General features: G+C 34.8%; 1 protein-coding gene across 1 annotated transcript; it reads right to left on the bottom strand.

The window, feature by feature from the left end:
* Positions 1-204: 204 nt before the first annotated feature.
* Positions 205-11,986, bottom strand: LOC127104322 (uncharacterized). The gene is made up of 3 exons (XM_051041509.1): positions 11,809-11,986; positions 1,067-1,485; positions 205-798 (listed from the first exon to the last, which is right to left on the bottom strand). Exons 1-3 carry the CDS (start codon positions 11,984-11,986, stop codon positions 205-207), a joined length of 1,191 nt encoding a protein of 396 aa, XP_050897466.1.
* Between the last annotated feature and the right edge of the window lie 7,133 nt (positions 11,987-19,119).

The raw sequence follows: 19,119 nt of genomic DNA, 5'->3' as shown, positions 1-19,119 counted from the left end.
GGCATTTATGACGAGAATGAGAATCTTGGTTATTTGCCTCTCATGCATATATCACATGATTTCTCTGGTGCCACAATCTTCGGAATCTCATGTACTAGATCTTTGAATTCAGATGCCTTAAGCTTCTGTAGTCTAGATGCCTAATCTCTTGTGCTACAACTCATTTTCCCCTTCAATACTTCTTACATTAAGGAATTAAGTGTCTTATGTTGCAACATTCACCTTAAATATCCCGTTTCTTCCCAATTTATACTGCATAATCAGGTTTTGATTACAGTCATACAACTTCAAGATATTGTCCTTCATAGTTACTGAAAAACCTTTTTCAATCGGCTGATCTATACCCATCAGTTTTATTTTCATGCCACGAACATACCATACATCCTTAATTAGTACATTTTTTCCATTGTTCAATTTAACTCTAACATTTCCCAATCCTTCAGTATTTAGATACTCGTCATCAACACATCTAATGTTAGTCTTTCTACCAGAGTCAAAATCAACCATCCATTGCTTGTTTCTAGTTAGGTGATTTGAGCAGCCAATGTCCATATACCACCAGTCTACCATTGTTACACTTACATTCTCAGATTCCATCAATAACATAGGTTCATCATCAAAATCTCCTATGGATATGATGGCTTCTTCACCCTTGCTATCCTTGTTTGACCAACAATCATCAACAAAATGGCCAAACTTGTTGCAACTGTAGCACTGAACCTTTCTCTTATCAAACTTCTCCTTTCCCTTATGAACATTCTTATGTTTCTTCTCATCTGAGTTGGAGAGTTCTGACTTCTGAACACCATCACCACCATACTTTTACTTGTTCTCTATCCATAATCGCTTTTGCTTTTTTTATAAAAGAAGCTTTCAGAGTATGAGCTTTCAAAGCCTGTTCTGTCTCCCTTTCAGAGTTTCTTTCAGTCAGACGCAAATCTTATGCCTCTAAACTACTTTGAAGCTCTTCAATCCTCACGGTGTTGGTGTCTTTAGAATATTCTATGGCTACAACTATGTAATCAAACTAAGGAGTAAGTGATCTAAGTACATTGTCAATTATTACTTGTTCAAAGAGTGTTGCTCCACAAGACTTCATCTCATTCGTGAGCACAATCACTTTGGAGATGTAATCAGGAACCTTCTCATTGTTCTTCATGCTAAGATTCTCATATTTCTTGTATAGGGACTGTAACTTTATGTTTTTCACTGATGTGTCACCACCATAGCACCACACAAGTGTAACCCACTTCGCCTTCGTCGAATAAACAATCTTTTCAAACACCTTCATATCCATACAGTGATGGATATATAACAACACCTTCTGATCATTCTTCCTCGTTTCACGTTGCATATATCTTTGCACTTCTATTTCATTTTCTGCAACCGGCGTGTAACCGTCATTGACGAGATCAAGAATATCTTGAGCGCCAAACAACACACGCATATGAATCAACCACCAATTCCAATTCTTTCTGTAACACCCTTCTAAAATACCCCAAATATTTAATTAAAATAATAAAAATATCAATCAGAGTAATTATGCCCTGAAGGGTGTCACACAATCATTTCACACCAATCATCAATATATCCTGTCATGCTCATTTATTTAATCAAAATAAGACACTTTTGCATAATTCGCAGCGGATACAAAATAACAACATTCAAATCATGTACTACATTACATGTAAAGTTGTTCAACAACCAAAAGAAAACATAATAAAACATCCCATCCCGATGTTACATCTACCAGAGCATGACCCACTAAGGACTACACTAGACTCCCAGGACTAGCTTCTATTCAATCACTGCTCGTTACCTGAAAACATAGTTGTAAGGGTGAGTCCTTCAATCGATATAATAAGCATTATAAAATATCATGTAATGCTAAGTAATATAACACATATCATTACCCTAATCAGATTACACATATTCAGCAACGGCAATATCAACTCATAATCATCACCATCATCATACTCAAACTCAAACAACCATAAAACACACGTATAATATTGGAATCCATCCATTCATATTATACGCCATACATACATATATTATGCAATGAGACTCCATGCATGCGGTACCGACTATTCGTGAACATATAGTTCAACCTCACCGACCAAATCCAGGTACGGCTACCAAGCTCACTAGTCCCACTCATTTGAGACATAGTGACTCACATCACTAATTCCTCACCATGGGAATTAGCTACCACCCCCAAAGGGCCATGCTATACACGCTAAATCACCTAGCATGCAAACATCAACAACAGTCCAAAATGACTAACATCACTAATTCCTCACCATGGGAATTAGCTACCACCATAAAGGCCACATATGCATGCTAATCACCTAGCAATGCAACATCAACAACAATTCAAGAATAGACATATGCTCACACTCTAAGCCATAAAACAGTCTATTCACAATGCATACATTCACAACATCATGTATACCATCACATATCATCAACACATTCATTACACATGCATATCATATCATGCCACATAATCAATCATAGTATCAGCACACTCTACTAATACCTATACTACTTAAAACCACGGGAAATGATCCCTACAACATCATACCTCAGCTAAGTACATCACTCAGCCTAAACAACCAAAAACTGCACAACAACAGTTCAGGAAAATCACAAATCTGCCCATACGCGTATTGCCTATGCCCATACGCGTATTGCCCACGTCTGACCAAGTCCATACGCGTATTGCCCATGCCCATACGCGTATGCTACGCGTACCACATCCTCATACGCGTACCAACAGAGACAATTTTCACGTTCAAAACATCATCTTCCTCATCCATACGCGTATTGCCTAGTGCCATACGCGTACCATGCCATCTCATACGCGTATTGCCTAGTGCCATACGCGTATGACCAGAACCCAGACTTCCAGATCTGCTATGGCTTTCTCTGCTACGAGATCTATCCAATTCAACCTTCCACAGTCCAATTTTTCACAATAATCGTTCATATCATCTAACACGAATCATAACCTATTCGATCTCACAATTTCTAACACTATTGCATCTAATTCCTACGAATTTCCTTCAATTTTAATCCAGATTCGTTCATCCCAAAAGTTCACAATTTTCAGCATAATTATTCCAATCAGATGTAAATCAATGGTTTATCACTACCCATGACATATTATCCCATAATACCCATTAATCGACGATAAACCCCCCTTACCTGAGTTAATCCGGCGAATCTTTAAGCTTCAAGCTCTTCCTCTCTTCAACCCTTGTTCTCTGGCTCTCTTTGCCTTTTTCCACTTTTCTGCCTCTTTTCCCTTTTCACGTGAAAATAACTCTTTTTACCAAATGGAACCTTTTTACTGATTTCTACTTTTATTCCAATAACAACAATAAAAATAATCCCAATAATAATAATAATTCCAATTATTTAATTAAATTAATAAATATATTATTAACTCAATTTAAATAATTATCTTATTTTATCGGGGTGTTACAACTCTCCCCCACTAAAAGAGTTTTCGTCCTCGAAAACATACCTCAAGCGAATAACTCAGGATAAGACTCCTTCATCTGACTCTCAAGTTCCCAAGTCACATTGCCACCTGCTGGTCCGCCCCAAGCTACCTTTACCAAAGCAATCTCTTTACCCCGCAACTGCTTCAACTCTCGATCCTCGATCCTCATAGGTGATGTTTCAACAGTCAGGTTATCTCTCACCTGAACATCATCTACTTGGACCACATGCGACGGATCATGAATGTACCTCCTCAACTGAGACACATGAAAAACCTCATGCAAATTCGCAAGTGACGGCGGTAAAGCGATACGATAGGCTACCTCCCCTATCCTCTCCAAAATCTGATAAGGACCAATAAATCGAGGTGTCAACTTCTTCGACTTCAAAGCTCGACCAACCCCAGTTATCGGAGTAACACGAAGAAACACATGATCTCCCTCTTGAAACTCAAGTGACTTCCTTCTCTTGTCGTGATAACTCTTCTGACGACTCTGAGCAATCCTCATCTTCTCCTGAATCATCTTAATCTTTTCCGTAGTTTGCTGAACAATCTCCGGTCCAACCACAGCACTCTCACCGGACTCATACCAACATAAAGGTGTCCGACATCTCCTACCATACAAAGCTTCAAATGGTGCCATACCAATCCTCGAATGAAAACTATTGCTGTAGGTAAACTCAATCAAAGGTAAGTAACAATCCCAAGCACCTCCTTTTTCCAAAACACAAGCCCTCAAAAGATCCTCCAGTGACTGAATCGTCCTCTCAGTCTGACCATCAGTCTGCGGATGATATGCAGAACTCAATCTCAGTTTAGTTCCCAAAGCCCTCTGCAAACCTTCCCAGAACTTCGATGTAAATCTAGGATCTCTGTCCGAAACAATACTTGACGGAATACCATGCAAACTTACAATCTTCTCAATATACAACTCAGCTAATCTCTCTAACGGATAATCCATTCTGATCGGAATGAAATGAGCCGATTTCGTCAATCTGTCAACAATCACCCAAATAGCTTCAAAATTCTTAATTGTCCTGGTAAACCAGAAACAAAATCCATACTGATACTATCCCACTTCCACTCTGGAATAGCCAACGGTTGCATTAGCCCAGACGGCTTCTGATGCTCAATCTTTGACTTCTGACAAGTCAAACAGGAATAAACAAAACTCACAATTTCTCTTTTCATTCCCGGCCACCAAAATAACTTTTTCAAATCATGATACATCTTCGTAGCTCCAGGATGAATACTCAGGCCACTACGATGTCCTTCCTCAAGAATACTCTTCTTAAGTTCGATAACATCCGGAATACACACCCGATTACCAAATCTCAAAACACCATTCTCATCAACTCTGAATTCACCACCTTGACCTTGATTCACTAAAGTCAACTTATCAACCAAAAGCACATCGGATTTCTGACCCTCTCTAATCTCATCCAGAATACCACTCGTTAACTTCAACATTCCCAATTTAACACTATTGTGAGTACTCTCACACACCAAACTCAAGTCTCTAAACTGCTCAATTAAATCCAATTCCTTAACCATTAACATAGACATATGCAATGATTTCCGACTCAATGCATCAGCCACTACGTTTGCTTTACCCGGATGGTAATTCAAACCAAAGTCATAATCCTTCAGAAACTCTAACCATCTCCTCTGTCTCATATTCAGCTCTTTCTGATCAAACAAATACTTTAAACTTTTATGGTCACTGAAAACCTCAAATCTTGACCCGTACAAGTAATGTCTCCATAACTTCAGAACAAATACCACGGCTGCCAACTCTAAATCGTGTGTCGGGTAGTTCCTCTCATGAACCCTCAGTTGTCTCGAAGCATAAGCTATAACCTGCTTATTCTGCATCAACACACCACCCAAACCCAACAATGAAGCATCACAGAAAACCTCAAATAGTTCTGACGGACTTGGTAATATCAAAATAGGAGCAGTAGTTAACCTTCTCTTTAACTCTTGAAAACCTTCTTCACACTTTGAGTCCCAAACAAACGCTTGCCCCTTTCTGGTCAACATCGTCAACGGTAATGCCAACTTAGAAAATCCCTCAATGAATTTCCTATAATAACCTGCAAGTCCAAGAAAACTCCTTATCTCAGAAACTGACTTCGGAGCTTCCCACTTAGATACCGCTTCTATCTTAGAAGGATCAACAGCAACACCACCTCTTGAAATCACATGTCCAAGAAAACTAACCTCTTCTAACCAAAATTCACACTTAGACAGTTTAGCAAATAACTTCTTTTCTCGTAGAACTCCTAAAACCACTCTCAAATGCTCAGCATGCTCTTCTTCAGATTTCGAATACACCAAAATGTCATCAATAAACACCACAACAAACTTGTCTAGGTACGGATGGAAAATCCTATTCATATACTCCATAAATACTCCAGGCGCATTAGTCACACCAAAAGGCATTACAGAATACTCATAATGTCCATACCTTATTCTGAAAGCAGTCTTCTGAATATCCTCAGTTTTCACACGTATCTGATGATATCCCGACCTCAAATCTATCTTGCTGAACACACTCGCACCAACCAACTGATCCATCAAATCATCAATCCTCGGCAAAGGATACCGATTCTTGATCATCACTTTATTCAGTTGCCTGTAGTCCACACACAACCTCATAGTACCTTCTTTCTTCTTAACCAATAACACTGGTGCACCCCACGGTGACACACTCGGACGAATAAATTTCTTATCCAACAGATCTTCCAACTGACTCTTCAATTCAGTTAACTCAACAGTAGACATACGGTACGGAGCCATCGATATCGGCCTAGTACCAGGTACCAAATCAATCGAGAACTCAACTTCACGCTCTGGTGGTAATTCATTCACTTCTTCCGGAAACACATCAGGAAAATCACACACCACGGCTAGATCACAAATCGCCAGTTTATCTTTAGCCTCCAAAGTCGCTAACAGCATAAACAACTCTGCCCCATCTGCTACTGCCTCATTCACCTGCCTTGCAGATAGAAACAAACTCTTTTCTTCCTCCATCTCAGGAAAAATCACAGTCTTATCAAAACAATTGATATAGACTCGGTTAAACATCAACCAGTTCATACCCAAGATAACATCGATCTGCACTAGTGGAAGACACACTAGGTCCATCCCAAAGTCTCTACCAAAAATACTCAAAGGACAATTTAAACAGACTGAAGTAGTAGTCACTGAACCCTTCGCAGGAGTATCAATCACCATACTTCCAAGCATCTCAGATATCTCTAACTTAAGTTTCACAGCACAATCCAAAGATATAAAGGAATGAGTCGCACCTGTGTCAATAATAGCTACAAGAGGAAAGCCATTAATATAACACGTACCTCGGATCAACCGATCATCTGCAGCAGTCTCAGAACCCGATAAAGCAAAGACCTTGCCTCCCGACTGATTCTCTTTCTTCGGCTTAGGACACTGCGGACTGATATGACCCACCTCTCCACAGCTGAAACAAGTCATAGTCTTCAACCGGCACTCTGCAGCCAAGTGACCACCCTTGCCACACTTGAAACACTTCTTCTCAGCACTGGTACACTCATGGAAACGGTGTCCAGCCTGACCACATCTGTAACACTTAGCAGGGGCACTGGAGTCTCCCCCACTAGGCCTCTTCATCCCACTCTGTCTCTGGAAACCTTTGCCAGCTGCATACGGTTTTCCACGATCATTCTGATTCTTGCCTTTCCTATCAACCCTCTGCTGATAGCTCTCCGCTCTGGCCTTGGTATCCTGTTCAAAAATCCTGCAACAGTCAACCAAATCAGAAAACACTCTAATCCGCTGATACCCAATAGCCTGTTTGATCTCGGGACGCAACCCGTTCTCAAACTTCACACATTTCGAAAATTCCCCAGCAGCCTCGTTATAGGGAGTATAATACTTTGACAGCTCTGTGAACTTAGCAGCATACTCAGTAACAGACCTGTTACCCTGTTTCAATTCCAAGAATTCTATCTCTTTCTTTCCTCTGACATCCTCTGGAAAATACTTCCTCAGGAATCTCTCTCTGAACACTGCCCAAGTGATCTCAACATTCCCAGCAGATTCCAACTCAGTGCGGGTAGCAACCCACCAATCATCTGCTTCCTCAGACAGCATATGCGTACCGAACCTGACCCTTTGGCTATCGGCACACTCAGTTACTCGGAAGATCCTCTCGATTTCCTTCAACCACTTCTGAGCGCCATCTGGATCGTATGCTCCCTTGAACATTGGAGGATTGTTCTTCTGGAATTCACTCAGTTGACGAGCAGTTCCCATTCCCACAACATTCGGATTCCCTCCAAGTACTCCATCTAGCATACCCAGAGCCTCAGCAATCGCAGCATCATCTCTGCCTCTTCCAGCCATCTCTACTCTGAAAACCCAACAAGCTAAAACAATAAGTACTGATAGGGTTACACAACACCTATCCCGTACAGGGGAAACAGAATGATTACGACTCGACTCGACCGACTATGCTCTGATACCACTAATGTAACACCCTTCTAAAATACCCCAAATATTTAATTAAAATAATAAAAATATCAATCAGAGTAATTATGCCCTGAAGGGTGTCACACAATCATTTCACACCAATCATCAATATATCCTGTCATGCTCATTTATTTAATCAAAATAAGACACTTTTGCATAATTCGCAGCGGATACAAAATAACAACATTCAAATCATGTACTACATTACATGTAAAGTTGTTCAACAACCAAAAGAAAACATAATAAAACATCCCATCCCGATGTTACATCTACCAGAGCATGACCCACTAAGGACTACACTAGACTCCCAGGACTAGCTTCTATTCAATCACTGCTCGTTACCTGAAAACATAGTTGTAAGGGTGAGTCCTTCAATCGATATAATAAGCATTATAAAATATCATGTAATGCTAAGTAATATAACACATATCATTACCCTAATCAGATTACACATATTCAGCAACGGCAATATCAACTCATAATCATCACCATCATCATACTCAAACTCAAACAACCATAAAACACACGTATAATATTGGAATCCATCCATTCATATTATACGCCATACATACATATATTATGCAATGAGACTCCATGCATGCGGTACCGACTATTCGTGAACATATAGTTCAACCTCACCGACCAAATCCAGGTACGGCTACCAAGCTCACTAGTCCCACTCATTTGAGACATAGTGACTCACATCACTAATTCCTCACCATGGGAATTAGCTACCACCCCCAAAGGGCCATGCTATACACGCTAAATCACCTAGCATGCAAACATCAACAACAGTCCAAAATGACTAACATCACTAATTCCTCACCATGGGAATTAGCTACCACCATAAAGGCCACATATGCATGCTAATCACCTAGCAATGCAACATCAACAACAATTCAAGAATAGACATATGCTCACACTCTAAGCCATAAAACAGTCTATTCACAATGCATACATTCACAACATCATGTATACCATCACATATCATCAACACATTCATTACACATGCATATCATATCATGCCACATAATCAATCATAGTATCAGCACACTCTACTAATACCTATACTACTTAAAACCACGGGAAATGATCCCTACAACATCATACCTCAGCTAAGTACATCACTCAGCCTAAACAACCAAAAACTGCACAACAACAGTTCAGGAAAATCACAAATCTGCCCATACGCGTATTGCCTATGCCCATACGCGTATTGCCCACGTCTGACCAAGTCCATACGCGTATTGCCCATGCCCATACGCGTATGCTACGCGTACCACATCCTCATACGCGTACCAACAGAGACAATTTTCACGTTCAAAACATCATCTTCCTCATCCATACGCGTATTGCCTAGTGCCATACGCGTACCATGCCATCTCATACGCGTATTGCCTAGTGCCATACGCGTATGACCAGAACCCAGACTTCCAGATCTGCTATGGCTTTCTCTGCTACGAGATCTATCCAATTCAACCTTCCACAGTCCAATTTTTCACAATAATCGTTCATATCATCTAACACGAATCATAACCTATTCGATCTCACAATTTCTAACACTATTGCATCTAATTCCTACGAATTTCCTTCAATTTTAATCCAGATTCGTTCATCCCAAAAGTTCACAATTTTCAGCATAATTATTCCAATCAGATGTAAATCAATGGTTTATCACTACCCATGACATATTATCCCATAATACCCATTAATCGACGATAAACCCCCCTTACCTGAGTTAATCCGGCGAATCTTTAAGCTTCAAGCTCTTCCTCTCTTCAACCCTTGTTCTCTGGCTCTCTTTGTCTTTTTCCACTTTTCTGCCTCTTTTCCCTTTTCACGTGAAAATAACTCTTTTTACCAAATGGAACCTTTTTACTGATTTCTACTTTTATTCCAATAATAACAATAAAAATAATCCCAATAATAATAATAATTCCAATTATTTAATTAAATTAATAAATATATTATTAACTCAATTTAAATAATTATCTTATTTTATCGGGGTGTTACACTTTCCGTCAAATACTAGAAGCTTTTATTCAATTTCCTAGGTTCATTTTTATTCCTATACAAATCACTCAGTTCTCACCAACACTCGTGTTTCCCAAACCCTAAGAATCAAGATATGTGATTCTATTCGATTTCAATCTTCATTTCAACGCGAATTTGAGGAATGAAATCAATCACACTCCTCATGTACACTCGTGTTTCCCGTGAATTAGAACCGGAGATATAGATACCAATTTATTGGAGTTAACACTAAACTCCTATGAAGCACAAGAAGAAGATGATGAAGAACAATCAAAGAATTGCATAGAATTGAGGAGAGAGAGAGACACACACAGCACACACACACACACACACACATACACACACACACACACACACACACACACACACACACACACAGAGAGAGAGAGAGAACTGTAACTAACTTTCTTCAAATCTCAAATTAAGAATTTTGTTACAAATGTAACTAACTTTGGATTTACATACATTCACCCAAATTTAAGTGTAAATGAAATGCAAACTCAAATACAAATGAAATGAAAACTAAAACTTAAAACAATCTTGAATGTTGAATTACATTCAACAAAAGCAACGAGCGAGAGTTAAGAACCGGTGAGACCAATCGTCACTGGAACCAAACTGTCTGTGAAACAAAACAAGCGAATAAAATCAAACCTCCGGAATAGAGAGGGGTTTCTAAAAGGACCACCAGTGCAGGGCCGAAAACACACCAAGCTAGAAAAGGTGAAGGGTAGAGGAGCCTGAGAGACGTTACACCACCATCACCATAGGCTACATCAGGTCACCAGAAGTTTGAATTTGGAGAAAAAGAGATGCGACTTAGTTAAAGAGATTACAGGAAAAATAATTTTAGAGAGAGAAAGGGGTATTTTTCTCAATTTTATATTATTGTTATATCAATATATATTTGAATCATATTTTGCATATATTTTTAGAACATTATAAAATTTTCTCCACATAACCTCGATATTTGATTTCCAATTTTAATAATATATATTATAACTTTTTTAATACATAATGAATTGAATATTGATTTTTTAGACGCCAGAAAACAATAGAAAAAAAAAGTAACGAAAATTGAAATCAATATTAAACCTATATGTCTCTAAAAATATTTATAAGCAAATAGATTAAATGGCACAAGGGGTGCATAACCCAACAACGACCGATACAACGGTAAAAAATACAAATCATGAACGCCCAAAGCTAACTAAATCAAACCCGATGCTAGAGTGACACACCACTCCGACCAAGATAAATTACAGCCCAATTTTAGCACCGCAATAAACCATTCCACAACAAAAGTTTGATCATCCCCAACCCGTCAAACTTAACCAACGAACCACCATAAGAAAAAATAGAGTTTCTACAAGCCCAAATAGTCCAACAAATAGCTAACCCGGAAATCCACTTGGATTCCACCTTAAACCTTTCTTTAACCGCCACCTCTAGCGCAAGAATACGATCAATCAGAGACAATGTCTCTAAAGGCATAATAATATGAAGCTAATCAATTGCTTGAATCCACCAAACCTCTGAAACTGTGGAACCTCCAAAAAGATGGTTTGAATCCTCACTTTCGCCACCACATAAAGGATACACCAAATTAAGAAGACCACACAAAACTCCACGCATCTCTAAATTTTTTCTAGTAGGGAGTCGATTCATATCCAACCTCCAACCAAAAATCCAAAATATCACTTGGAGCCTTTGTCCACCACAAGATGCTTAACGCTCCCAATTACAAAATTCTGCAATCCCATCATAGTAGTTTTTATCAAAAACCCGGCAGGATTTCTCCACCACACCCAACGATCGGGCAACCCCCAATCCACCTGAACCGACTGCAGCAACGCCCTCAGATTTTCCACCAGCATTGCTTCCTGCTGCTGAAGCGGATCGGGTTGCAAAGCCACGATCCATTTCCAATCATCGAACGCCCATAAACAGTTTTATACCACATAGGACCTGTCAGGATCAACAATCTGAAAAAGAGAAACAAAATCCTACAAAGCAGAACAACCCCAAACCATTTGTCATGCCAAAAATCAATAAACTTGTCATTTCCGAGTTTACAAACAATAAAATCAATAAACTAACTAACATGATTCGTCGACGCTCATACTGCACAAATATCTTTCCACCAAACCGAAGCTTTATTACCCAACAGAGGACAAGGATCAGTAAGCATGATTCTTCTAATATTGTTGTACCTACAAGAAAGAAGGTTATACGAAATAGCATTATCTTAGTTCAAAATTCTTCACTTCCACTTGCATAAAATAGAGAGATTAAAATTTCTGCAATGCTTAATACTGCGCCCCCTTCCTTCTCCGACAAACAAATCGTCTCCCAACTTACTCAATCAATTTTCTTCTTCTCCTCCCCTCCACCCCAAAGAAAAACTCTTTAAATCTTAATTAACTCTTTGATGATCGCATTCGGAACTTTTGTAAAAAGAAATAAAATTGAAATGTCTCCAAATTAACCAGGAAATGATATACACTGCTTCCTCTCTAGTAAAATTTACGCTGGACAAAATATCCTCCCGTTCATCACACTAGCAAGAAATGAATTATTATTTATGTGCATTTTTTTAATATTTTAAATATATTTATTAAAAATCATTCAAAAATATGTGTTAATTTAATACTTCTGTCATCTTAAATAGATGTCATATTTAACATTTTTATACATATTAAAAAAATATAATAAGTTAAAGAAAGACAAAAGTAATTTTACCAAATTATCATTATTGATTATTAATATATTTTAATTATAATTAATAAAAAATGATTAAAAACAATTAATTACGAGTATTAATTAAAGAATATTATTGGAAGATAAAACCTAAAATTGTATTGTAGGAAGAAATAATTTTAAAAATGTACTATTTATTTTGAGAGAATAATAAAAGTTAAATTTGCTTTAACAATACTTTTGTAAGAACTATATATTACAATTTCTTTTAATGGAGAAATAAAAAAGAAATTGAAAGATTTTATGATGAAGAATATATTTAACCCTAAACTTAATTAAAATTGAAGGGCAAGACATAGAGATGTATGGTATCATTTGATCACTTCAATCAATAAGGGCCAAGTGTATTAAATTATTTCTCAAATTTGTGAGAATCAAATCAATGCTTTATAATACATGATGCAGTTAATCTCTAGAAGCCAAATATAAAAATAAAAAAAATGACCTTGTTCTTTTTTCTTTCTACCATCCACTATTAAAAGAAAAGTATATAGTAAGCATTTAAAACAAACAATCTATAAAATAGATAATGACATATATGCTTTACATCTATCATGTCACTAGCTCTATCTAAAACAAGTAAAAAGAGTTTCAATATATCATTTAATTTTCTAACTAACATGTCATTTTCTTAATCACCAATAGTATCAAATGTTTCTATTATATGGTATACATGTGCAGCTGTCACCTACCTTATTCACCAGAAGTAAGTATTCGACAAATAGAAAATTCACAAAAGAGTTAAAAATAAAGCTACTTAAAATTGTTGTTGAGTTAAGAGATGCTCTTTCTTTTATTCATGCTTTGATGATGTGTATCAAGTAATGCATTTTCTATATATGTTGCCATGCAAATGGTCCCCTACCCTTCTCATTTGGCTCATATCATATATACAAACAAATATTATTTTAAATTATGATTCTAGTTTTTTTTATAAAAATTGTATGCCTAAAAATATATATTTTCAAGTAAATAGCTTATGAAAATCCATTTATCTTATAAAGTGAAGAAATATACTTTATAATGATTTTTATTTTTTTATAATTTTTCTAACAAATGTACTTTCATTTGTTAAATATCACTCCATAATTAAATAAGAGGCTTACCATTATAAAGTGTATTTCTTCATTTTAAGCATTTCCATAAAATATTATCCAGATATAAATATTATAAATGTTATTTCAAAAATAACTTGCTTTACTGATAAGGTGTTTTTTTTTTTTTAAAAATTTATTGGCCTATATCAAACAAAAACTGTTATTTTATTAGAAAATATTTTTGTGAAAATAAAAAGGAAAATTAGTATAAACAATGAAACCACCATATTATTTTGAAGTTATTGTATACTCACTTGTATTCAAAATGGCACAATAACATTCCGTTAAATCAATATAAATATTTGGCCATTAAAAAAAAAACTCAATATAAAAATATTCTTCAGATAACTTTTTTGTATTTATCAAATGAGTTTAAATTAATTTTAATTAAGTACATTCAAATTGATACCATTCTTTTATACTTTAAATAATTAGCTCAAGTCATAAATTTGTACTAGTATAGTAATTAACTTTTTAGATAATTTGCTCAAGATATCACTTTCCATCTAAAAAATACTCTTACCTTTTAAATTCTTAATATTTACTATCTTTTTTTAAATAGTAACTATAAACTAACTTTCACTCTATTTATAAACTTATTCATATCACTATTTTCTTATTAATTAGAGAGATAAAACATGTAAGGGTAAGGTTCCCCACTTTCCTTTGTATCTAGCTCAAAAGCTATTAATGGTCTTTTGTATTTTGTAATATATATATATATATATATATATATATATAAAAACACTCACTATCCATCTCTCTCTCTCTAAACTGCATGGTTATGATCTTGGCGTGACAATATTCAATTTGCATCTCAATCTCAATCTCAATATAGGGACCACTTTTTTTTCTTCTTCTTTTTAATATTTTATTCTTAATATTCTATTACTTATACAAAACAAATATTAAAAGTTAAAAAGAAAGAAAAAGATAATTTTCAATACAAAAATTAAAATAAATAAAACACTATTTTTCTTTCTTTCCCTTCAACTCTTCTATATATAATAGTCCCTCTTCCTAATCTCTTCTTCATCCAAATCCAATTTCCAAACCCTAGATATAAAACCTTTCCCTTCAATTCTCATATTTCATCATCTTCATCTTCTTCACAAACTTGTTCTTGTTCTTTGTTTAATTTCCATCATTCACCACAACAAGTTGAAGCTGCCAGCATGATCTTAACTTGCCTCCTTTTGTAGGGGAAAAGATCAGATCATGTGGCAGTTTCACCTAGTTGTTGGCTGCATGTTCATATCTTTCTCTTTAATTTCCATGCCCTAATCTATGAATGTTTTTTATTTATTCTGTAAATTAGATCAAGAAATTGAATAGTTTTGTGAAATGCATTCATAGGAACAAGATCTAACAGCTATATCAGTGTTTCGTTTTTCTTGCTGTTTGTGAAATTATAGGGTTTTTTTTCTTCTTTCAATTAAGGTTCTTTTCAGCTTTCCTCTTTTTGTTCAAAGATCTAAAATCAATTTTGTTATTAGCTTAATTGAGTTAATTAGTGAGGAGGAATTAAAGCTCAAAATGGGACAAAAAAACTATTCCATTGATGAAGTCATTGTAGATTCCCAATATCTCAATCTACTTAATTTCCTCATATATCTATCTTTGCATCATGACACAATCATATACCTTGGAAGAATCTCATATGGATAATCAATTGATGTCATCATGATGATGATATATGCAGGTTTCTGACAAAAACTACTAGCACTTGAACCACCATATCATATCATATCTGGTTGTTGTAGTTATAGATATCATACATCATCTGTATCTGATTTTTTATCGAATGTATCTGGTCTATATTTTAGCTGTTACATTTGATTTACGGATCTTATATTTCATTTCGAGTAAAGTATTGTCTATTAGTGTGGTTCGATTTTCCCAATTCATTGCGTGTTTCTGGTGTTACAAAAAATTTCTATCTCATAACTAGTACTAGAGTCATCATGCATTAATGTTAAACAAACATATTATGAGAAATCAGGTATGAATTAATGAAACCTAACATGAATTTAAACATGAAATTACCTCTTTATTCTTCACCTAGAGTTCTGCTATATATCTTTAATTTTAGTTGTGTATTAAAGTTTTTAGGTCTTGATATCTAAAGAACTATTGAGACCCTAAAAGGTTAAAATCCAGATCACAAAAGTGGCTTATAGGTTTTGTATATATAAAAACAATTCCTTGCTAGTAAAAAATGTTTAAGATTTTTAACATTAGGATTTTGATTCATAATGTTGATTTTCTTTAGTATTCTTAGTTGTTTATTTGCAAAAAAAAATCTCAATTCTCTTTCTTCCTTTTCTTGTATTTTTTATGGTGAATAAGATACTTTCTATTATAGAGCAAAAGTCTCTTAAGCAATTTTCTCCCTATGTGTTCTTTTTTTAGTTCTCATTGGTTTTTATAACTACTTAGTGTCATTATGAAGAGAGAGGGAGAGATCTAATATTTTGAATTCAAAAAATAGTTTTAATTATCAATAAACTAATCAACCATCACATTAAATCATCTTTAATCTAAAGTGAATATATTAATTACATGAAGTCATATAGATTGTTAAATGATTTAGAAATATTCTCTCACTTAACTCATTGACGAATTGAAAATGATTAAATCATCATCTTTAATTGAATTGAACTCATTAGATCATAGTAGTCATAAATTATCCATCGATTTGTTTTCTTCTTTGTATCACAAAAAATCAACTCAAACAATTTTAAATGAAACTATAATTTGTGGCTTTCATGGCTTCCTAAAGACACAAAAATGGTTACAAGCATTTATCCATAGTGGTCATTCTTTCAGCATGGTCAACAGATAGATATCTGGAGTGGTAAATTTTTAGTTAGCAAATTTCATGTTTGATATTAAAAAAAGGTGTAGAAGAATAAGAGATAAACAAATAAATAAATACAAGAAAATAAAGAGATGAGAAATTAAAAAAAAAAAATACATTGGGTTTTATATGGGTTTATTCCAAAATCACGTCTGATATTTCCCACCAGTTAGAAGCAATACAATTTATGGACCGTGTGATCGTCGAAATTTGAGTCGGTGTTATCCCAGTGATGGAAAGGGTGTGTCGGAAATGACTCTTTCTATTGGAAGTAATGAGAATTGTGGCCTGTGAAGTAGATACCGGACCTCTTAGTGTCATATTTTAGAAAAAAATTATTTTCCACACCAGTTAGAAGTAAATACAATTTATGGACCGTGTGATCGTCGAAATTCGAGTCGATGGTATCCCACTGATGGAAAGAGTCGGTCGGAAATGAGAGAAGGTGATAAGAAGTCTTTTTAAAAATTTGTGTATTTTGAAATGAGCACAAGACCTCATTTTATAGTAAAAAATTAAGACAAATTTGAAAACATTGGAAAAACCCGTTTCGGTCCATAATCGATTAGACTACGACCATGATTGATTCAGACCTAGCAAATAAGAAAAGGTTTACCAAATAAGAAACATAATCGATTACACAACTATCATACTTGATTACGGGCCAAATTTCACTTTATAATCAATTGTACAAACTTCCTAATCGATTATATTTGGTTTTATAAAAGGTTTGGAAATTTTCAATGTGATTTTTAAAAGATGAAAACGATGAGATTTTGAAAATTATTTTGTGAGTTGAGATATGATTTAATACTTGAAGAGTGACACATTTAATTTATATAAAAGATCCTAGAAAGATAAAAAAAATATTGGAGAACAATATCAGCTAATGGACTTTTAGCATATAACTCTTTTTTTTTTTATGTTTGTTATTTTGCAATAGATTCTTTTAAGCCAATCATAAAAGACTTATTGCTTTTTTAATTGAAGTGAAATTTTCTTCATTCTTTGAAGATTCTTATGATATCTTACTTTGATTTCATTTGTCATCATCATAATCTATTACTCTTATAAGCTCATAGAACGATAAATTCATATATTGATTTCTTTAATTTACGAACTATTTTTTTATGGAGTAAGAAACCCTTCAAGTTAAGTGATATTCACTTCTTCCTCTAACTCACCATCTAAAAAGACGATATTTACATCCATTTGGTGAATCTACAAGCCTTAATAAGCAGACAAAGTCAAAGCAAACCTTAATAAGCAGACAAAGTCAAAGCAATTTTCAATGAATTTTTCTTTAAAACTAGAAAGAAGTTATATTTATAGTCAATGTCTTCCTTTTGAATTAAAAATTTATCGACAAGTCTAATTTTATACTTTTTGATGATGTCTTTTCGAGCTATGATTAGTGTTAATGACTCATTTACAACTAAGTCATTTTTAATCATTATGAAGCTCAAATAGATATTACAATCTATTAAATTTAACTCTTTTTTTTTCATAGAATAAAGTTTTTTTCCAAAACATATGATCAAGGTCGGCCAAAGATCCAAAGCAAAGGCTCACCCAATCAAAATAATTCAACATATAAAGTCAACACACGCGAGATTCAAGATACACTTTCTGATTTCCACTTTTCACTATACTTATTTTGGACTTTGAACTGACTTGATCGTTGAAGTGCTACTAGCATCGGTCAATAATTACTTTGGTTCCAATGAGGAACAACTTCCTTTTTCAACGACTTTCCTGAAAGAGACTAGATCTTCATCAATGCTTAAGTCACATTCATGTTCAAGTTAATAAATAATATATTATTTCAAAATAGTTAGTCTTCTTTGCATTTCTAACCTTCTTACTTATATTTCTTGTGTTTTGTCTATCACCCGTTTTTGTTTATTTGTGATTTGTACATTGCCAACTAGTTGATTACATGTGCATTCATCTTGTGGATTTTAAATATTGTTGTATTGTCTCTTTATGCTGTTTGGAAGTAATACAATAAGAGAGCCAACGACATGATGATAAACTTTAGGCGAATAAGATTCACCATGAGTCTCTTTAATATGCCCCTTACTTTGTTTCTAACGTCTACTGAGTTGACCATTTTCAATAAACTGAGCATTACAAAAATCAATTATTATCGTATTATAGTTATGACAATAAAATATACCCCATTTTTATTTTTCATGATAGATAATGAAAAAATGGATAATTATTCTTGCATTAAACTTCTTTTCAAATTGATTATATACCCTTAATTTTATTAGAAAACTCCAAATATGGATATGCTTTAAACTATATTTCCTTCATGTCACTATTCATAATTAGTC

This window comes from Lathyrus oleraceus, chromosome 7 (assembly GCF_024323335.1).
Source record: "Lathyrus oleraceus cultivar Zhongwan6 chromosome 7, CAAS_Psat_ZW6_1.0, whole genome shotgun sequence".
Taxonomy (NCBI): domain Eukaryota; kingdom Viridiplantae; phylum Streptophyta; class Magnoliopsida; order Fabales; family Fabaceae; genus Lathyrus; species Lathyrus oleraceus.
The sequence above is the reverse complement of the archived record's forward strand: the minus strand, read 5'-3'. Positions and strand labels throughout refer to the sequence as shown.